At 36.6% G+C, this 17286-nt stretch overlaps 2 protein-coding genes across 5 annotated transcripts in view; both read right to left on the bottom strand.

Moving 5' to 3' along the window:
- Positions 1-17286, bottom strand: part of ADGB (androglobin) — a 198147-nt gene that overhangs the window by 151634 nt on the left and 29227 nt on the right. For all 4 annotated transcript variants that reach the window (XR_003036243.2, XM_024996676.2, XM_059889738.1 and 1 more), the window contains 4 exon segments: positions 12594-12750; positions 6524-6616; positions 3625-3696; positions 1316-1525 (listed from right to left, as the gene is read on the bottom strand). Coding sequence is in view for 3 of the 4 variants with exons in the window: in XM_024996676.2 (XP_024852444.1) it covers positions 1316-1525; positions 3625-3696; positions 6524-6616; positions 12594-12750 (532 nt within the window). In the remaining variant the exon portion in view is untranslated.
- On the bottom strand, positions 14384-15859 carry LOC101906837 (medium-chain specific acyl-CoA dehydrogenase, mitochondrial). The gene has a single exon (XM_059889927.1). It carries the CDS (start codon positions 15788-15790, stop codon positions 14693-14695), a length of 1098 nt encoding a protein of 365 aa, XP_059745910.1. The 5' UTR covers positions 15791-15859; the 3' UTR covers positions 14384-14692.

Raw genomic sequence — 17286 nt, 5'->3', positions numbered from 1 at the left:
GCCATGTTCTTAGAAATAGACAATAGCATGATTTACTTTCCTCATTGCCTCAAATGTTCAAGAATACTTTTCCTCTGTTATCAGGCCCAACTTCATGGGTATGTGACCTGTACAGTCACATGGGACCCCACACTTTGAAGGACCTCATGCTTTGCTTAAAATGCTGATATCACCATCTTGAAATGGCTAATAACTTTTGAACAAGAGACTCTCAATCCCATAGCTGGGCCTGCTTGTGGCTCTGGGCCTTTAGAAAAGAGCATTCCACCGTGATAAACCCAAAGGTGTTTAATATAAGGTAGCATTGCTCAGTGGGGTGTGAGTCTACTTTGTTGTGTTAATTAAGGGGTTTTGAATTCTCTACCTGTGCTTCCTACTTTCCCATTTGTCTTGTTTCAGATGAAGGTAAAATATTTCCTGTGTCAAAGTGAGATTTGTTAACATGAAAACAAATATCAAGGTCAGGGCAAAAAATGGATCAGATCAGGCCCTTCAGTAGTAACAAAGAGAGGACTGGATCACACTTAAGCTCAAACCCTGTTTCCTGCCCATGACCCTGATACCACATCAGAGAGGGCAGAGCCCTATCTATGCATCCACCTGCCTACCCAGCCCGCCCACCTGCAGGGTCACAGGCAGCAGAGGACTGCCCCTCAGTGGTACCAGCAGCACTAGTTTTACAGAGTGAAGTAAGTCAGAAAGAGAAAGACAAATATCACATATTAATGCATATATGTGAAATCCAAAAAAAAATGGTATAGAAGATCTTATTTACAAAGCAGAAACAGAAATACAGGTGTAGAGAACAAACATATGTATATCAAGGGGGAAGGGGCGGGGTGGGGTGAACTGGGAGATTGGGATTGGCATATATGCACTATTGGTACTGTGTGTAAAATAGATAACTAACGAGAGCATACGGCACAGCGAGGGAACTCTACTTGGTCCTCTGTGGTGACCTAAAACGGGAAGGAAATCTGAAACAAAGGAGATACATGTATATGTATTGCTGATTCATTTTGCTATCAGTGGAAAGTAGCACAACATTGTAAAGTAACTATACGCCAATAAAAATTAAAAAAATATATATATAAACATTTAAAAAATAAAAAGCACAGGGAACTGGTATTACAGAGGATGCAACTGTGTTCTTTTAAATCTCAAATTACATATGTAAGACTTTTCCTCCAGTAGGTACACAGCTGAGAGCCTTTATAAACTGTCTCATCTTGTATTAGCTTCTTTAAAAGCAGGTAAGAGAAACATTGCAATATGAAAGACACACAAATGGTTACCTGTGTGTACAAGAACTTACCATCCAGTAAAGCTTCACCACATACTTTCCATAGCTATTAAACAAGGGTGTGTGGCCCTTCACAGCCTTGCATAGAGAGTATATGTGTTCCCAGGGCTTCCAGACCAGAAGAGGGGGGTCCCCTGCTGTTCCTTTAAAATAATTGGCCAAAGCACTCCCATTGAATATCTTCCACACGGCATAGATTTCGCTGATAATCCATCTCATTAGCTAGAGGTAAAAACCAGTAGTGTTCATTAGTTATTTTTCAATTGTTGGCACTGTGATTTTGGGAGTGGGTGGCAGTTGAAAATCTACTTCCAGTAGCATTATTAGATTCTACGTGTAATATATTCTACATTTTTATTTCTTACCTACAGAATAAAGTCATATATCTTGCTTTTGTTCTCAAAACATATAATCATAATACAAGCTAAAAATCCTTAGCTAAGAGCTGTCTTTCAGAGTAAATGGTCAGTGATTTGACACTGACCACCATTTTAGCTGTATGTGTGTGTATGTGTGTGTGTGTGCTCTCAGAATGCTTCTGAGAGCAATGATAGCTTTATTTTGGAATCTTTATAAAAGATTGAGCTGTGAAAGTGAAAGCGTTAGTTACTCAGTAGTGTCCAACTCTTTGTGAGCCTATGGACTGTAGTTCACCAGGCTCCTTTGTTCATGGGAGTCTCCAGGCAAGAATACTGGAGTGGGTTGTCATGCCCTCCTCCAGGGGATCTTCCCAGCTCAGGTATCGAACCCAAGTCTTTTAAGTCTCTTGCATTAGCAGATGAGTTCTTTACCAATAGCACCACCTTCTTGCACTACTATTCTGTAAATGTGAGAATTTGAGAAGAAAATGATCCTTCTATGTCAATAAGACCAATTAGACAAGCAACGAGACATGAGAAAGAAGTAAAACTGGGCACACACTTAAATACACTCTAAGTCCCATATTCACATGTTGATCAGCAGGTACAGCTCCAAGTAAAACTCCCACCTGCAAGGTTTTCATCAGGCAGCAAGGCACAGTGAAGAGTTGAACTTCAGAATATGTTTCACTGCCTGGTTTGTAAGGAGATTAAATACTTGAGTCTGAAGTCATAAGATTTATATTTTTCTTAACTTGGTTATCTAGAAAACTTCTTAAATGTAGGTTAAGTGGAAAAGGCAAATCAGATATCCTCCTATGTAGCTGGAGATTTTACTATAGAATTATTTTATACTTCCTTTGTGGAATCCAAAATATGACACAAATTAACCTATCTACAAAACAGAAATAGGCTGATAGACATAGAGACAGTCTTGTGGTTGCCAAGAAAGAAGGTGGGGGAGAAACGGACTGGGTGTTTGGGATCAGCAGATGCAAACTATTGTGTATATAATGGATAAATAACAAAGTCTTACTATACAGCACAGTGATCTATATTTAATATCCTGTGATAAACCATACAGAAAAAATATACAAAAGAATGCATATATATGTATATGTGTAGAATTGAATTACTTTGCTGTACAACAGAAATTAAGACAACATTGTAAATCACTACGCTTCAATAAAAATAAATAAAACATTTTACATGTCCACGGAAAATATGCTAAAGTCTTTGGAATTCATAAAATATAAAACAATTCAGAGATAATTTTATACAACTCAGTACAACCTGACTGAAAAAATTAATATTTTGATTTTAGTATTGGCCAAGATGTTAAAGATAAGAAAGACAAAATGTTTGAATCGATAATAACTACACCCCTATGACTGGGCCTTTGGAGAAAATAATGAAAAAAAAAAATCCCTGTTTCAGATCTAACTACCTTAGGGAAGTGGAACAGGTCTACTTATGATGGATAGAACCCAGGGTGGAGAGGGAGAAGGTGAATTCCCACAGGCTGTAGGACTGCTGCGCTGAAAATTTGTCTTGTATAGGTGAGGTATTGCATTTGAACTGAGTCTCCTGATTCCTCCACATTGGCAAGTCAAACACCACCAGACACCCTACTCTTGGGCATGATGTAGGCTCAAATTGGCAACAACTTTATGGTAATTGCTAGGTACATGGATCCAGAAGAGAAATGCCCAGATGGTGAGAACCTGACTACCCTGGTCCATGGCACAAACAGTGCTAATATTAACATCTCTTCCACTGACTCTGTTGCTAAACTCAACTAAAGAGCTTCTCTTCCTCTTTGAGTGTCTGGGTATGAAATATTCAGTTATACTAAAATTTAAAGGTGAGCAAGAGCACTGAAATTGACTACCCAGGAGTTGTTTAAGCAGGTCCACAAGGCATTCTTCAAGGAGCTTTTTGGTTCATACTTCCCCAACCTACCTCACTGCAGAGTAAATGCTCATTCGCTGAAAATAAGTCAAACAGGATTTCATTTTTCACAACCACTGGAGCCTGAAATAAAAATATATAGAGAGAGATATTGCTCCTTGGGAAAAATAAAGGAAATTTAGTTTACTGATACAATTTCATGTGCTACATACAGGCCAAATTTGATTTTGTTCCTCACAGAGGAATTGGAAGAAATAAAAAAATAAACATTCTATAAGATAACCTCTGATAGAGCTGTGACATTAATTTAATAATGTAATGCCTATAAAATACAGTATTTTAACATAATAAAATGTTGTAAGATGTAACATATGCAGATAAATTTAGCATGCATACACACACACAGAGTTTAAAACCCGATTTGAAATTTAAATAAACCACTCAAGTTAAACCTGAAGCTTAGTTAACATCTGGTAGCTAGAAAAATCTCTTCATCTTGGATAAAAAATATTAACTGAGACAGCTTTTAAAAATCTTGTTTGACTTCAAATCTTGTAATATCTTTTAAAGTTAATTTTGCAGTCATTATTTAATTTGTATATATCTAAAGTTGCCTTTATATATTAAGGTCAATAAAGGAAAAAGATAATAGGGAAAAATATGACTTGTAGCAAAATTTTTAATTACTTACAATTAATATCAACTTTATATATTTAACATACCAAATTAACATGAAAATGACTTTGATTAGCAAAGTAGATTTTTATAGAAACTCAATCATCTGTATAACTAACACCTTGAAAACTCAATAAAGTACTTTCAGATGTCTGAGAGAAATTTACCTACAACTCCCTTGAAGGCCAGAATTGACTCTTAAGTTCATAATTTACAAGCACAATTTATAAAATTACATACATATAATGTGTCGAGAACATATATATATATATATATTCAGTGGCTTCCCTGGTGGCTCAGCAGTAAAGAATCTGCCTGTCAATGCAGGAGACGCAGGAGATATAGGTTCGATCCCTGGGTCAGGGAATTGCAACCTACTCCAGTATCCTTGCCTGGGAAATCCCACGAACAGATGAGCCTGGCAGGCTACAGTTCATGAGGACGCAAAGAGTCAGATATGACTTGGTGACTAAACAGCAACACTATATATTCAATAAATTTTATATAGAAAGGTCATTATTATTTTACAATATTTTTGTCTAAACTTTATGTATGTCCATATTTATTGGCTCAGATGGTAAAGAATCTGCCTGCAACACAGAAGACCCAGGTTTGATCCCTGGGTCAGGAAGAACCCCTGGAGAAGGGAATGGCACCCCACTCCAGTATTCTTGCCTGGAGAATCCCGTGGACAGAGGAGCCTGATGAGCTGTAGTCCATGGGATCCCACAGGATTGGACACAACTGAGTGACTAACACTTTCACTTTTTCTTGTCCATATTTAATGTCTCAAAATCAAATGTGTTTATCACTGTGGACTCAGACAATACAACTTGGCCAGCACTAATCTAAAACTTTACTGCTTGGCTGGACTTTTAGTTCTGACTGTTCTGGTCCACTCCCAGCACGGCAGACCAAGAGAAAGGGTCAGTGCAAAGGGAGAGAGGTACAGAGATGGATGACAGTATTTCAGTAAGGTGGAAGTGTCATTGTCAACAATGAATTCATTTATTTTTAGTACAAGTGTATCTCTCAGACCTAAGGTATGCTAAAAAGGTAAAAAACTTTCTTACTTATCCAAACTTACAACACTCTCACTTCATGGAATTTACATTCTTCATTTGCTTGGAATGTAAATTCTGTACTTAGAGTGAGTAGAGCCTGAGTCTTATTAATAATACATACATATTAAGTGAATTGTATTAACATCACAGAATTTGCATTCTTCATTTCAAAGTCACCTAACAATATAACTAATTTAAAAATATGGTTTGTATAAATTTGATTTATTTTATTTAAAGTGTTTTACAGACAGGCATTGAAAAAGTACTCTGATGGACAAAGATGTACTTTGTTATTTTCTCATTTGAATAAATATTTAAGATTTAGTGTTTCTGACTTCCTTAACTAATAACAATAATTGAAAATATGATGGATAAATTGTATTTTCTTCATTAGTAGCAGTGCTTCTAAACGCTAAAACTCTTAGGAATAAAATCACTTTGCATAGAAGCAGAGATGCAATGAATTCCATAATCACAGAAGAATCTGCTCCATTTTAATCTTTTGACTAGCATTAAGTACCTAATTTAGCCTACTAGTTTCCTATGCATTAAATGAAAGTGGGAGATGGGGAAAAAGACATTAGTGATAATTAAGCCCTTAAAAATACCAAATATATTCAAACTAACATAGCTATTAATTAGGAAGATAGATCAATGTGTCTAAAGCTTTAATGTATATAAGCACTATTTAAAATGAAGTGCTATTTAAAATGAAGTTTTCTTGGGTGATGTCCACATTGGTAAAAACAACAACAACAACAACAAATGGAGTTCAGATATGAAAGTGGCCCTTGGAAAATGCTTAAAAAATTCCTGGAAGAGAGAAATCCAAGTGTTATTCTCTTGGACTGGAAAATTAATGCTAATGAACTCTAACCTAGAAAGCCCTTTACATAAGAAGCAGAGAGGAGAAAGTGTGTCAGGATTTAAGGAAAAACTTTGTGCAACATTTTAGGTTATAATTTGACATCATGCAGAGAAGAAGGAAACTTGAGGCCTTAAACAAAATGTCAATATTCTTTTGGAAACCGGTACAAACTATATTGATAAATATTTATTTCTAATTTAAATGCCAAGAAGTAATTACTTTTTCTTACTAGATACCACAGGAAAACTACCTTAAATTGTTTTTAAAATGCAAATTTTCAAAACTAGGATATTATATCTCATGACTAATACAAATTTTGTTTAATAGTAAAATTATCTCTTACCCGATTGATTAAAAAATCCTGTGGACGTTTCCAGGAATAAATTTTCAATGATGATGGTAACTCAATTTTTCCTTCAGGGTCTTCAAAAAAATGCTACATAAAAAAATGTGTTAAGTTTTTTTCTCTATATTATAGTTTTATTAAAATAAAAACAACTCTATCCCAATAAAAATGAATATATCAAATGAACCTGAACAATAAAGAAGAATTTATAGAGGAATTTGTGTGACTGTTCTCACGGCTAGTTCATAAAGTACTTAGAGAATATTGAATTAACATTGCTGTAATTAATTAATGAAACCTTGATTATTAAATAGCATTTTGATTGCAGAGGAAGTAGTCTGAACAAGCATGAGCTGCTTTGGAGCGTGAATTAGGTATGGTAGGGAGACAATTTTGAATGGGCCAGTAAGGCCATTTTTTCCACTGAAAATATTGTTTTTTTAATCTAAGTAAAGAAGATTTAAAAAATATTTACTTATTGTTCAATGGTTAGAATCATAAAAAGGATTTCATGTAAATGAAATTTGTACCTTTGACCTGACTTTGGTTTATTAATCATTTTAACTAAACTTGTTATTTTGGTGTAATCAGGATTCATAAACCATTGTATGAAACGATACAGAGAGTTCCTTGATTCTCCATCCAAGTTCTCCAGTAGTAACACCTTAAAAAACTGTAGTACACAATCAGGATATTGACACTGACACAGACAACAGAACAGTTTCACCAGCACAAGGAGCCTCGTTATACCTTTGTATAGCCATAGGGACCCTCCAGCTCCCCAGTCTGTGTTTAATCCATACCAGTTGGCAATTGCTAGTTTAGTCTTGACTTTTACAATTTTGTTATTTCAGTAATGTTATATGAATAGGACCATATAGTCTGTAACCCTTTGGATTTATTTTATTTCTCTGCCTAATTCCCTGGAGATTCAATCCATTCAAATTTTTGCATGTGTCAATAGTTGGTTGTTTATTGCCGAGTAATATTTCATGTTACAGATATTTGTTCGTTTACCATCTGCCCATTGAAGGACATCTGAGCTGTTTCCAGTTTCAGGCTGTTACTAATAAAGCTGCAATGATCACTGTGTACAGGTTATTGTTTTTTGTGTGAACGTAAGTTTCCATTTTTCTGGAACAAATGCACAGAAGGCAATTAATTCGTTAGTTTTTGACCCCCAACTATGGATCAATTGGTGAATTCTGGAGAAAGAATGGTGCCCAAATGCAAGAAGTCTAGTAAGTTAGAGACACTTCAAGTAACTGCTATGTGAAAATTCTCATGGCTCATGAGGTGGTAGGTGATGGGAGATCTTTATGAGAAATAAAGATTTATTGAGATTTTTATGAAAAATAAAGATATGAAAATTTCTAGGAGTACAAACAAGATATTACAGCAACATAATATATCTGTGGTGGGGGCAGAGAGTAAACTTCCCCTCAGTTAATGGGGACGGATCAAATAAATACTCTTTTGATTTTCATTATATGTTTACCTTAACACTCATGTGTCTTGAGAAATAGGTTGTATTTGAGGACATTGTCGGAGAGTTAAACCTAATAAATTTCTGTGTATCTGAAGGATATGGTTTATTGTCACATTTAACAATACTGGAATAATTCAAATGAAGACAAAGGCAACTCTGACATCTAGTCAAAATGATAGAAGAATGAGTTTAAAAGATAGACTGATGTTTTTCCAAGAGAAGTACTAGGCTTCTGGGGTTCCCTCACATGGCTTTTTTTTCCCTAAAAGTATTAACTTAGAAATTTTAAAGTGTCCTATCTGAAAATTCTCAGAGTTCCTTCTAAATCTGTTTCTATTATCTGTTTTTTCCTCTTAATTTTTAGTCACTTGGTTCTGTTTCTCTTCCTGTCTGGTAAATTTTGAGTGTACACTATATACTGGATATAAAAATATATACAGGTTCTAAATGGTGATGTCTTCCTCCCAAGAGGAGGATTTTATTCCCTTCTGACAGAGTGCAAGATAAACTTGACCTAGTCAACATTGGGTCTTAGGATTTGGCAAGACTAGTGTACTTTTGTTCATACTTACTCATTATGGAATGCTGTAGCCATGTTGGGGCACTAATGGAAAGTCTGGAGTGTTTATCAAGCTAACTTGGTGTACATGAAATTCCAATCTCTAGCTATCATTATGAAATGTTTTCTCAGTTATTTAACTTCCAGACTGCTGTTTTTTTATTCATTTGCTCTGCAGCAAACGCTTCACATTCATAGCTTATGAGGTACATACATGTCTCAAGATAATGTATGTAAAATTTTCAGATCATGTCTCCATAGTTACCCTGGGATCTGGGTCAAGGTCTGCTTCGGCAGCTTCAGACAATATCCTACTTCACTTCAACCCAGAAAAACTGACACAAGCTCCAGGCCACTACTTTCTTCTTGGTTTCTACTTTCCATACCTTGACTTAATAAATGACTTTGAGGAAGAAATGAGTGGGGCTCATCTCATTATGATTCCCTTTTCTCCAGGATTTGAGCCTCTCCTCTTGTTAATCGTACTCTTTTCTTGTCATGTTGCTTCAGGTATATTTCTTACATCTACCTTACAGTACTTTATCATATAGTTCTTCATTTGTTTCACTCACCATATCCTTTCTTTGCCATCACTTAGGTGAGGAACTGAGACCTAACTCTGGACTTACAGGAAATGGTCAGCTCATCTGATACCAATCTCCTGATCACTAGCCTCACATTTCAAGAAGTGGCCTTCTGTAACGTTCCAAGGAGAACTGCCAGGGTCATATGTATAAGGCAGTTTCTTCTGGTAAAACCTGCAAGAGTTTAGCTCAGTTCAGTTGCTCAGTCGTGTCTGACTATTTGAGACTCCATGAACTGCAGCACTCCAGGCCTCCCTGTCCATCACCAACTCCCAGAGTTTACCCAAACTCATGTCCACTGAGATGGTGATGCCATCCAACCATCTCATCCTCTGTCATCCCCTTCTCCTCCTGCCCTCAATCTTTCCCAGCATCAGGGTTTTTTCAAAAGAGTCAGCTCTCTCATCAGGTGGCCAAAGTATTGCAGTTTCAGCTTCAACATCAGTCCTTCTAAAGAACACCCAGGACTGATCTCCTTTAGGACGGACTGGTTGGATCTCCTTGCAGTTCAAGGGACTCTCAAGAGTCTTCTCCAACATCACAGTTCAAAAGCATCAATTCTTTGGCGCTCAGCTTTCTTCGCAGTCCAACTCTCACATCCATACATGACTACTGGAAAAACCATAGCCTTGACTAGACAGACCTTTGTTGACAAAGTAAAGTCTTTACTTTCTAATATGCTGTCTAGGTAGGTCATGACTTTCTTTCCAAGGATTAAGCATCTTTTAATTTCATGACAATTACTGCAATCACCATCTGCAGTGATTTTGGATCCCCCAAAATAAAGTCAGCCATTGTTTCCAGTTTCCCCATATAATTGCCGTGAAGTGATGGGACCGGATGCCATGATCCTAGTTTTCTGAATGTTGAGCTTTAAGCCAACTTTCTCACTCTCCTCTTTCACTTTCATCAAGAGGCTCTTTAGTTCTTCTTCCCTTTCTGCCATAAGGGTGGTGTCATCTGCATATGGCAATCTTGATTCCAGCTTGTGCTTCATCCAGCCCAGTGTTTCTCATGATGTACTCTGCATAAAAGTTAAATAAGGAGGGTGACAACATACAGCCTTGACGTACTCCTTTTCCTATTTGGAACCAGTCTGTTGTTCCACGTCCAGTTCTGTCACTTCCTGACCTGTATACAGGTTTCTCAAAAGGCAGGTCAGGTGGTCTGATATTCTCATCTCTTGAAGAATTTTCCACAGTTTATTGTGATCCACACAGTCAAAGGCTTTGGCATAGTCAATAAAGCAGAAATAGATGTTTTTCTGGAACTCTCTTGCTTTTTCGATAATCCAGCGGATGTTGGCAATTTGATCTCTGGTTCCTCTGCCTTTTCTAAAACAAGCTTGAACATCTGGAAATTCATGGTTCATGTATTGCTGAAGCCTGGCTTGGAGAATTTTGGGCACTACTTTCCTAGCGTGTGAGATGAGTGCCATCATGCGGTAGTTTAAGCATTCTTTGGCATTGCCTTTCTTTAGGATTGGAATGAGTTTATGTGCCACCATATTATAGAAATGCAATCACAAGGCGTGGAGTGTCCAGGACTCACTCCAGTGGAGACATTCTTGCTCCCTGAGCCATGAATGCTGAGCTTGTGGAACAGAACTGGGGGTGGGAAGCAGGGTTCTATCTCGGATGGCACCTCTTTGCATTGCCATAACAACCGGCATTTGAGCTGTGCTTTCCTACCTTCTGAAAGTTGCATTGGAAGAATGTGGTATTGGCTAGGTTCTGAAATGTCAAGTTCCAGTGGAACAGCAGTAGTATGAGGGGAGGGCTTCCCGAAGCATGCAGTTTCATACAGCATCCAGCAATAGTCCTATGTGTTACCCCCAAATAAAATGAACATCAAGTGACCAGCACACTTATTACCACTCCAGTCTCAATGATTTTCTTCCGATAAATTTTCTTCCAATAGACTTACGCTTGTTTCAATATTATTGAAAAGTTCCAGAATTCGATACCTGACCTTCCAGAGATTTGCGAGAACTTTTCATAATCATCTAATAAAAGCATGCTTTTATTGTAAGGTCCTTAAAATATTATTTTGTATCTCATTTCCTATTTCAGAGTTTTCAGGTACTCTGTTCTTCTCTTCCCCATTGCTTCTTTATAATTTAGAATGACTTATCCCTGAATCTTTTCCAGTGCTCAGCTGCTCAACTGAGAATTTGCAAAATCTATTTGCTGATGAGAATTCTCAAACAATCCCTATAAGATCTGAATTTCTATTAAAATATGTAAAACATGACCATTTTCATTTGAACCAGAGAGTTCAAAAGTCCCTTGCATCTAAACATTTCATAATTACTTTAGGTATGGTACAAAGAATACATTGTCTCACATATTGTTATTTGAAATTGTTCAAATGCTAACAACGTCAGCAATTAATTATATTGACTGCCTTTTATGTAAACAAATTACTGATACGAATCATGCAGTTTGTGATTCTGCACTTTGTGCACAAAATGTAAATGCTAATAAGTACCATTTCTGAGAGTTCTTTGCGAATAAAGACAATAGAGTTCAACCTAGCCATTACGGCAATTTTGTGTCTTGAAAATTGTGCTGTGTTCTAAAAGTACTTCTGTTGAATGAATTACTGCATCAAATAAATGGGCCATATTTTAAATGAAACCCAGACTAGTATTTTCTACAAAGAGGTTTTTGGAAATAAATATTCTTAAGTAAGCAATTTAACTGGAAACTGTAGGAACTCAATTCTCAGCTCCAATCTCAGGGATGCACCATGTTTGAAAGTCACAGGTAGGAACTTTACTGGTGATCAGGGGTTAAGACACTGCCTTCTAATGCACGGGGTACAGATTTGATCCCTGGTTGGGGAGCTAAGATCCCACATCTCGTGGCCAAAAAAAGCAAAAAATAAAACAGAAGCAATATTGAAACAAAATCAATAAAGACTTTAAAAATGATCCATATTAAAAAAAATCTTTTATAAAAAGTCACAGGCAAATGAAGAGTGACAGAGATTTTAACCAAAATATCTTGGGGTACATATATAAGAGGGATTCAATTTTTACCTTGTAGCATCTCTTAAAAATTTATCTTCCCTATAATCTCTAAATAACAGCTCACAATTTTGTGAGGGCTTCTCATTTCCTAAACCAACATCTCTAAATACCTGGTTCCCAAGTCTCTCGAAATCTACTAGCTAGCTTATTCTATTTCTTTCATTCTTATGAATTTTTGGTCATTTCTCTCCTCCCATTTACTTAAATGCAATTCACCAAAGCTCAGGACTAAAGACCTGGAGAGACAAGGTAGGATGAGTGGCGTCAAGGTGGACAAAGACAAAATTTCTCTTTTCAATGGAGGCTGTGGAGAAGAGTGAGCACACGCACACGTTAACAAATCCTATTCCACTTACAATCAAAGACCAAACTGAAGTCTAGCCACATTCAAGTCTACTTACAAGTACAGGGCTCTTCCCCAATTTGTCCTTTTCTTTTGCACCTTTGCCTGCATCCCACTTCTCGGCATTTATGTCTGCTTCGCTCCATTCTGGCCAGATTGGAAATTTCCCCTTCTTCTGTTCAGATGGTTGTACATTACTGCCAAAAGCATACTGACTAGAGATAAAGAGGGGAGGGGGTTTGAATTCAAATCTCTGAGGTAAAATACTAGATAATTTCATGAAATAAATTTAATTATCTTATTAGCAAACACATTAAACATACTTTTCAACAGTCATACCTGTAGATAGACAACTTCCACATGTTAAGGGTTTAAAGACTGAAATACCACAAAGAGATTATTCTGTGAGCAAATTTTGAGCATTAGCTCCTGTATAGCATCACTGACTCAATGGACATGAATTTGAGCAAACTCGAGGAGATAGAGAAGGACAGGGGAGCCTGGTGTGCTGCAGTCCATGGGGTTGCAGACTCAGATACGACTTAGCAACTGAACAAGTCCTTACTTTCTGAGGCAGGACATTTATCATCAACATAGAAGGGGAATAACAATGAAGGGCAATGGTGGTGGTTTAGTTGCTAAGTCATGTCTGACTCTTGCAACCCCAGAGACTATAGCCCACCAGGCTCCTCTGTCCATGGGATTTCCTAGGCAAGAATCCTGGAGTGAGTTGCCATTTCCTTCTCCGGGTAGGCATCCCAACCCAGGGATTGAACACAGGTCTCCTGCATTGGCAGGTAGATTCTTTATTGACTGAGCCATCAGGGAAGTCTATCAAGGGGAATTTTTACATATAATTCATACCCCCCCAAAATCCTTTACTTGTATAATAGTAATACATTAGCTATAGTAATATCTTTTTGAAGAAGAGTGCAATTACAATTTGGGTTTTTCCCAATATAAAAAGTCAACTATGGTCATCATTTTAAAAGGAAATTTAGAAATACAAATCAGATAAATAAGAAAGGCATACCCACATCATTCTAGAAACCACATCATTAAAAATTATTCATCCCCTCAGATTAATGTACAAGGATATACATCTTTCTTTAAAAATGACATTATTCATCATGGTCTCTTTTATAGATTGCTTTTTTCCACTTATCAGTACACTGTTGATAGTTTCCATGCAAATAAGTGTTTACATATGTATATACTAATTTAATGATTGCATAATATTCTGTTGTATGATATATTGTCTTTCATTTAACTAACTTTCTATATTTGGAAATTTGAAGCTTTTAATTTTTTTTTTTTTTTTTACTGAACAAATTTAAGTTTATTTTTAGAATGTATGTGCATGAAATCAGATTGTATACAACAGACCAAAGGTTAACCAGAGACCAACAGAGTCATATAAAAATAATTTAAGGGAAACTGTATTGACTTTTTAAAAATAAGGCAAGTGAAATGTGGGCTCAGAATTATGTGGGTTCAAAATTAAAAACTTCTATGTAACTTCTGGTCACTGTTTAAAGGGAGAATATGAACATCAAATTTTTGACTATTACTGTACAAAAGAGAAACCAAATGCTTTCCAAATTGCAGTAAAATTAATTCTTCTAATATAAGACCATTAAGTCTACAAAGTCACTGACAAGTTATTTAAATCCTAGAATATTTTCTCAATGTAAATTTTGGAACATTCTGAATACTTTATAAACCTTCTTTTCTGTCTTTGGAAAAACACTGAAATTCCAAGAAATTTCTGTTTCTCTAATTTTCAGAGGTTAAAACAACAAACCAAATGCATTTTTCTAGGTTAATGTAATTCAGGTACACTGGAACTAAAGGAAAACACATAACTTTAATAAAACCAAATGTGTTATAGAAAAGGCAAGTCATAAAGTTAAACAAAAGTAGAAAACTTGGGTTGGCCCAGAAGTTCATCCAGGTTTTTTCATAACATTATAAAAAAACCCAAACAAACTTTTTGGCCAACCCAATACTATTAGAATCAGTTATACAGGTTTAGTACATGAGAACCTATGTTAAAATTTTCGCTGGAAAAAAAACCTTAAAGCCCTTATTCTTTCCTGGAGTTTAAATAGTAGATCATATTCTAATTACTCAACGATTATTAACACGGTGATCTGGTTACTTCTTATACCTGCCAATGTGTTCACGGGCTATAATAAGCCTTTGAATTTGTGCTGTACCTTCATAAATCTGATAGATCTTGGCATCTCTCATTAATTTTTCTACAGGATATTCAGTATTAAATCCATTGCCTCCAAAAATCTGAACAGCATCAGAAGCTAACTGATTTGCGATATCTCCAGCATATGCCTTTGCAATAGAGGCATAATAGGTATTTCGGCGACCAGAATCAACTTCCCAAGCTGCTCTCTGGTAACTCAATCTAGCTAGTTCAACTTTCATTGCCATTTCAGCCAGCAAAAATGATATTCCTTGGTGCTCTATAAGCAGCTTTCCAAAAGTTTTTCTCTCCAGGGCATACTTGGTAGCTTCATCCAAAGCTCTCTGTGCTAGTCCCACAGCAGCAGCTGCTACTGGTGGTCTGGTTTTATCAAATGCTCCCATTGCAATTTTGAAACCAGCTCCCTCACCAATTAAAACATTTTCCTTGGGCACTCTCACATCTTCAAAGACAATTCCTCTTGTATCTGAACATCGCTGTCCCATATTTAATTCCTTTCTTCCAATCTGTACTCCTGGGGTGTCTGCTTCCACAATAAAGCCAGTAAAGGCTTTACTAGCAGGAGCCTTAGGATCCGGATCAGAATGAGCCAATAAAAAATACCAATTAGCTTTTCCTCCATTGGTGATCCACGTCTTCTGACCATTAATAATATACTCATCTCCTTTCTTTTCTGCTTTGGTTTTTATACCAGCTACATCAGAGCCTGCTACAGGTTCTGTTACACAATAGGCACACATTAATGGCTCCTCAGTCATTCTCCCCCAATATTTCTTTTGTTGTTGATCATTTCCAGCAATAATAACAGGCATTTGCCCTAGAGAATTTGCTTCAATAGCAGTCTGAACCCCTGTACATCCATAAGCCAATTCTTCAGAAATTAAACAGCTATCAAAAGTTCCAAGTCCAAGACCTCCAAAACTAAATCCTGATCCTGGCTCACGTTGTAGGGCAGTTTTTGTATGTTGTGATCTCCAGTCAAAATGAGAAAGACTTCTCAGTACCCCGCAGCTTCGCCTAAACAGCGCGATCATGGTGACTGCCGGTCCGGTTATGCAGTCTCTAACCAGTTTGTGCCTACTCCGCGGACGCGCCTGGCTAGTCTGAAGCTTTTAATTTTTAAATTATTCCCAATTATAAGCAAGACAGTGATGGTTGCCCTTTTGCCAAATCTTTGCACACATTATCATTTTGTTAGGACAAATTTTAATAAGGAAACTTACTGCATCAAAATACTTGCATGTTGAAAATTTGTGATGTATATTTTGACTAATTTTCTACAGGAAAGTTGGACTTATACTCTCACCATTAGTATACTGGAGTTTTCCTATCTCTAAACCTCTGGTTTTGCTTTTTCTATATTTTAATGAATTGTAAAATCTAAAAAAGGTATCTCTTTAACTATTTGAGTTTTAGCTACTTGTGAGGCTGGAACCCTGCTCTGGACCCTGGGATAAGTAGTGAACAAACCAGACTTAAATCTCTACTCTTATTGAGTTCAGACTCTAGCAGTGGAGACACATAATAAACAGTGTAAATTGAGTAAAATAAATAGTATTAGTATAAAGTGAAAAACACTAAAAAGAATTATAAAATAGGAAAGGGAACCTGAGGAGTTAACTTGCACAATTTTTAATATGGTGGTCATGTAAAGTGTCTATTTTATAATGTTTAAGTAAATAGTGAAAGAAAATAAAGGATCAAGCTATGTGGATACCTATGGGAAGAATGTTCCACAAACAAGGAAGAGTATTCCAGATGCAAAGAGCATCTCAGTTTATTTGAAGAATAATGAAATCAGTGTGACCAAAGAGGGGTTTAGAAAGAGAAGGTTTCTGAGAGGTAACAGGTGGGGCAAAGATAATAATGGGGATCCAAACAAAGGGAAGTACAAGGGTTTTTAGTCTGAGTGAGGCAGGAAACCAAAGGAGGGCTTTGAACAGGGGTATGACATGACGTGACTGAAATTTTCTAATCACTCTTGTAGCTGTGTTTAGGAAAGACTAAAGGAGATGAAAGAGACAACTTGGAAGGCGCTGTAACAGGTAAGAGCTGGTCGTGGTTTGGACCAGGTTGGTAACAGTAAATGAGGCAAGAAATAGTCCCTAGTGTGTATTTTAAAGGTAGAGCAAGCTGACTGAATTGATATTTCCTGAAAGACAAAAGACTATGGGATGGGACAAAACTGGGGTAGGAAATAAAGCAATATTTCACTTTTGAATGAGTTGCATTGTAGATGTTTATCATACATCCATGGAGATGCTGAATAGGTATGTAGATATAGCATTCTGAAGTTTGGGAGAAAGAGAGTAAAAGTGAAAATTTGAGAATCATTAGCATTTAAATGATATCTAACATTTTAAAACTTGGTGAAATTACCAAATCATACACAAAGAAGAGGCACTCTCAGGGATGCTATTCAAAATGCCTAACAATTGGGAAGGAAATGAGCATTAACTGATCTGAACAGATGATCTCTGCAATGCTGGATCAGGGTCTTCAAAGCCAGCAGCTCCGACAGACATTTGTT

This window comes from Bos taurus, chromosome 9, assembly GCF_002263795.3.
Source record: "Bos taurus isolate L1 Dominette 01449 registration number 42190680 breed Hereford chromosome 9, ARS-UCD2.0, whole genome shotgun sequence".
NCBI classification, from domain to species: Eukaryota; Metazoa; Chordata; class Mammalia; order Artiodactyla; family Bovidae; genus Bos; species Bos taurus.
The sequence above is the reverse complement of the archived record's forward strand: the minus strand, read 5'-3'. Positions and strand labels throughout refer to the sequence as shown.